This window comes from Oncorhynchus clarkii, chromosome 4 (assembly GCF_045791955.1).
Source record: "Oncorhynchus clarkii lewisi isolate Uvic-CL-2024 chromosome 4, UVic_Ocla_1.0, whole genome shotgun sequence".
Classification (NCBI taxonomy): Eukaryota; Metazoa; Chordata; class Actinopteri; order Salmoniformes; family Salmonidae; genus Oncorhynchus; species Oncorhynchus clarkii.
In genome coordinates this window covers 10,013,006-10,018,313 of record NC_092150.1, presented here as the reverse complement: position 1 = coordinate 10,018,313, position 5,308 = coordinate 10,013,006, and the positions used below count along the sequence as shown (strand labels likewise).

Here is a 5,308-nt window from a genome sequence, read left to right as displayed (position 1 = left end):
TGTATGTAAACTTCTGACCCACTGGAATTGTGATAGATTATTTCATTTATAATTCACTCTGTCTGTTAACAATGGTTGGAAAAATTACTTGTGTCATGCACAATGTAGATGTCCTAACCGACTTGGCAAAAATATAGTTTGTTAACAAGAATTTAGTGGAGTTGTTGAAAAACGAGTTTTAATGACTCCAACCTAAGTGTATATAAACTTCCGACTTCAACTGTGTGTGTGTGTATATATATATATCTCTCTTCCACTGAAATAAGTCTAAAATTAACTTTGAAGTCATGCCTCTTGTCATGAAGGCATACACACAAGGATCCTTCTGAAATTTGATCCAGTGATTTGAGGACAATTATTATTTTTTTTACTTAACTAAGTGGCATAATTACTTGCATGAGGAGAGGTGAAGATAATTACCTTCGCCAACAGTGGTCTGATAAAGGTGTCCTAGTACCCATTCTTACTGTTTAAAAATGCAGCCATGTGAAGTTACTGGTATGGTGCTGATGAGATTAAAGTACCAGAACAGCAGTGAGTGGAGGCCACCTACTGTTGGTTTATTGAACCATTTCTGGCAGGACAGTGTCTTCCCAGACAAGCAATAGAGAAAGTATTTGTAGTCACATGGGCATTTCAACAAGGTTCCTTACAAAAGCAAGCAAATGTCAAGAGCATTGACAACCCTACCTTTTAAACTAACTCTTAAGTGTCACTTTTCCCTCAACAGGAAAGTTGATGTCAATTTAACCAAACCCCAGTTAAGTATCCAAGAAACCCAGTGTGAACTTGGTCTATAATGATACTACAGAGACCAAAAATAGTCTCCTGTACTGGCAAACCAAGAGAAGCATACAGCACATAACCATTAAGTTGTTTATTTCTATAGCCTATTTAATGTCATGATTCAGGTAGATCACGTCAACACTACTGGATGGATAGGGGGCCAAGGACAGCGTCGGCTTCCCACTGCACATCTGGGGAGAGAGAAGGCAAATTGTAAGAGGACTAGAATTATCATAAACATGAGATGTATTGCCACTTAAAGAACACTCAAAACAGTCAAACATTCAATTGAATGATGATCGCACATGTCAGTTAGCCACACAGAGTCAAGCCACAGTGCAGCACCACTGGACAGGGAGAGCAAGGTGGGGTTAATAGCCTTCCTCAAGGGCACAAGGATAGGAGTTCTCAGGATCTGGCCCAGCAGCCCTCAAGTTGCCAATCATTTGTGTTGAGCCTCAAGGAAGCTGAAATGAGCCAGTGAATTTGAAAACTCAAGTCATACCAGCGTGGATGGAAATAGCCCGGGCCCTTCTCATGGTACAGGTGGTGTCACAGCAACCACACACCTGGTCATCCCCATCTGCAGACCACCACCTGTGAAGAAAAACAAATTGCTTTACCAGTATTCAGTAGACCTGAAACAAGAAATTGAAGAACAATCCTGCCAGTCCAGTAAGAAATGTGCATCCATTGCAAAAATCAACACACCCATCAGAAGAAAAGTCACACTATACATTTACCCATTGACAAAGGAACAGGCCTTGTCCTCAGCAGAAGTTGGGGAGGAAGCTGCAGTGGCCTTCAGGTGGCAGGTTATGTAAATCAGGTCCATTTTTTCCTGGCTAGTTTTGCTGTTGCTTCCAGGGCCAGCATACTGCTGTTTGAATATGAAGGTCTCCAGCTGGATCTGAAGCTTGTGGTCCTGTGAGCGAGGCAGGAACTTGGAACTAGAGCCCATCAACGCAGCATCAACTAGACACCTGAAGAACCAGAAACCATTAGAGGACATTTCACAAGGAGAATGTGCAGTAACATTTGCAACTTCTATGGACCATTTCAGTAGATAGAGATTAACTATAATATTTTGTCCAGAACTAGAAGTAGTGGAGACCCTCAATTAAAAGGTATTTGTCCAGAATTAGGCTCATCTGCTTTTGCCAGTAAGCTGTATGAAACTAGTTGTACATAGTTTGTTGGGTGTGCACACCAGGGGGGGTCAATTATTTTCAGTAAGAAATGTGGAATTGGTATTTCAGTTAATATTTAGCAGACACCAGACATCCAGTGCACTACACTAACGTTGCTAAAATGACAGTCTGCAAGCAGAACCCTCAATATAGCATCTCAGCTAAATCGGTGTTAGTAAGACAAGTACAGTTAGTTTAATTCCTGATCCCAAACCTGGTACGCGCCACCTTTGAACAATGCCCTCTCCGACTCACCCGTCATTCTCAATGAATGAGTATCTGGGCTTAGAGTTAATGTCAGGCACCAGAGTGGCAACACAGCTTTCCACAAAAACCCGCAGAGGCACATGGTGGTACTGCAGGACAGAGGCTTCCATGCGAATCAGGTCACCTAGGAAGTACTGACTTGAGGCCCTCTCAATCTGCCAGTCGTCTAGAAAGCAAAAATCTGTGTAATTTAATAGCATCTTGACAAAGAAACCCCCAAAATTATAGACTTCACATTACAATGTAACCACCATGTCAGTCATTTCTGGGCTACAGTAGACTGCTGCAAGTTGTGTGTAGCATTCACTGGGACCAGCAAGTGTTATCCCAACACCTTAACCATTACACCAAGAGAACCAAACCGCTTCGCGAGGCTGCTAGGTGTTGGTTAAGGGCGCTACCATACAGACACTAATAATTAACAGACATGGAACTACCCACCAGTCATGAGCTTGAGAGAAAAGTAGAGTTGCTCCTCAACGAATTTAGAGTCTGCAAAGAAGGTCCAGGTAGGCTTCAAGGCATTGCTGCTCACATTCAGTTTCCTGCAAGGGGAGAAATGGACATTAGTCATAGCAAAATTGACTCAAGTCCTGAGTGACATCAGCCTTCTTCTGATAAGTCAATGTCTATGCACCACAAGTCATCTGCGTGGAGAAGTCTCACCTCTTGTAGTGGCACTCAATGCCTACAACAGCCTCAGTGGACCTTACAACAGGGGTGTTGGCAATAGTGCTTGGTTTGTAGAGCAGGTAGAAGGTATAGATGAAGGCATCCTCTACCATCTGTGAAGTGGTAACAAAAAACAAGTGTTTAAAGCAGTTGCTTTAAATGACTCCATTTCACTTCAAATAATGTTTTATTTGTCACATGCTTTGTAAACATGTGGACCAAATGAAACACTTAATTTAGAGACTAAAAAGGTCCAAGACTAGGCTTACTATGTGTCCAGGAAACCAGTCCTGAGATTTAAAATATTTTAACTGGACATTTAGATTTGAACAAAGGCTACCTCCAGTTTGCTGCCGCATCCCTGCAGCTCAGACTCAAAGATCAGCCTTTGGGCTTCGACATCCTCCCCAACTGCAGCACAGCCCCCCAGGGTGAGATGCGCCGGCTGGATGAGTTGGCCGATACCAAACAGATCCTGCTTGACCTCCACCTGGACCAGATTCTCCCCACATTTGACCCCCACTGTGTTGGCAGGAACAGGCTGCTTCAGCTCAACATTTCTCACATCAGGCTTGGCCTCTGGCACTGGATCATGAGGAAACGTCCAGGTCAGCGGGGTTTCGAAGCCTTGCTTTGACTGGAACACGGAATCCTGCTTCCTGGGTTGCAGCACTGCAGATCTCTGGTTCTGGAAGCCCCTGGGTTGCAGCACTGCAGACTTTTGGAAGGCCCTGGGGTTCAGAGCTGCATGAGCCCAAGGAGCTGACAACACAGCATCCCAGAAACATACAAATGCAGCAAACACTGCCAAAAGCTTAATTAGCACCTGCTTTGATCCCATGGCTGCAAATATCAAATGCTGAACTAACAACATCTCCTTGGGTGTCTAGGAAGATCCTTTTAAAGCCATCTGGTAGAACGTGAACCCGCCCCTTCATTAATTAGTGTAATCAACCTCAAGACTGTGCTCATTAAAAGGCCCTGTAGAATACTTAAGAAACGCATCCTTCCCATAGAGCAGGGGTGGGCAACTCCAGTCCTCGGGGGTCTGATTGGTGTCACACTTTTTCTCAATCCCTTGCAAACTCAGTTGATTAATCAAATTGCATTCTAAACTGATGAGCATGATTAGGTGATTATTGGAGTCAGGTGTGTTAGCTGGAGCTGGGGTAAAACTGCGACACCAATCAGGCCCTCAAGGACTGTAATTGCCCACCTCTGCCATAGAGAATGATAGAGACTTCTTGTGGCCTAACGGCCATGTCAGCATGGCCAGCGCCATTGAGGGCTTCCACCATTTTAAAGTGGTCAACTGGGTGGGGACTTCTAACTTCATTGGATGATCATCAGGAGGGATCAACCAATCGTGAAGAGGAAAATCACTACTTCAAAATGGCTATTGCCTCAATGGGGTGTGTTCAGTTTACCGCATCATTTGCTATGTTGAGTGACGGTTTGTACTGAAAGACTCAGTTTGTTTCTAAGTTGCGTGACAGCACTGAAAGACACTTTTTCACAAAACTGTGCACACCGTTCTTGAACAGCCTTTGAGGTACGTTTGCGCCCATTTGGTAGGTTTGGTGAGGTGGGGCCTGATCAATGTGGGTGTGACCATCTTACCTAGACTACATCACTTTCTGTTTTTGTCTGTCAAAAGTACAACTTAAGTCAACTACTGTCGGACGGGTTGAATAAGTGAAAAGACGGACCGTTACTGTGTTTCTTGGAAGACAATTCGTGCTTTCAAGACAACTGGGAACTAATAACAAATGTGGTCAGATCATGACGTCAGTGATCTTTAGGTCAGAAAGTCAGAGTTCTAGAAAGAGACCAGAGTTTCCGACTTGGAATCCCTTCTTCTCCTGTTTAACGGCGGTTGACATCCATTATGTTTCATTACCACCCCCAACTGAACTATAGTATACAGTCGTGACCAAAAGTTTTGAGAATGACACAAATATTTAATTTCCACAAAGTTTGCTGCTTTAGTGTCTTTAGATATTTTTGTCAGATGTTACTATGGAATACTGAAGTATAATTACAAGCATTTCATAAGTGTCATACGCTTTTATTGATAATTAGATGAAGTTGATGCAAAGAGTCAATATTTGCAATGTTGATCCTTCTTTTTCAAGACCTCTGCAATCCACCCTGGCATGCTGTCAATTAACTTATGGGCCACATCCTGACTGATGGCAGCCCGTTCTTGCATAATCAATGCTTGGAGTTTGTCAGAATTTGTGGGTTTTTGTTTGTCCACCCACCTCTTGAGGATTGACCACAAATTCTCAATAGGATTAAGGTATGGGGAGTTTCCTGGTCATGGACCCAAAATATTAATGTTTTGTTCCCCGAGCCACTTAGTTATCACTTTTGCCTTATGGCAAGGTGCT

At 43.4% G+C, this 5,308-nt stretch overlaps 1 protein-coding gene across 1 annotated transcript; it reads right to left on the bottom strand.

The window, feature by feature from the left end:
* Positions 1-927: 927 nt before the first annotated feature.
* LOC139407557 (zona pellucida sperm-binding protein 3-like) lies at positions 928-3,756 on the bottom strand. The gene is made up of 7 exons (XM_071151382.1): positions 3,256-3,756; positions 2,910-3,028; positions 2,685-2,788; positions 2,232-2,409; positions 1,530-1,769; positions 1,292-1,383; positions 928-977 (listed from the first exon to the last, which is right to left on the bottom strand). The coding sequence occupies exons 1-7, from the start codon at positions 3,754-3,756 to the stop codon at positions 928-930; spliced, it is 1,284 nt and encodes a 427-aa protein (XP_071007483.1).
* Between the last annotated feature and the right edge of the window lie 1,552 nt (positions 3,757-5,308).

Coding starts and splice junctions, on each gene's coding strand:
- LOC139407557 (XM_071151382.1), bottom strand. CDS start 3,756: ATGGGATCAAAGCAGGTGCTAATTAAGCTTTTGGCAGTGTTTGCTGCA. Junction 3,029..3,255: donor GATGCGGCAGCAAACTGGAG/GTAGCCTTTGTT, acceptor ACCACTTCACAG/ATGGTAGAGGATGCCTTCAT. Junction 2,410..2,684: donor TTCTCTCAAGCTCATGACTG/GTGGGTAGTTCC, acceptor TTTGCTTTCTAG/ACGACTGGCAGATTGAGAGG.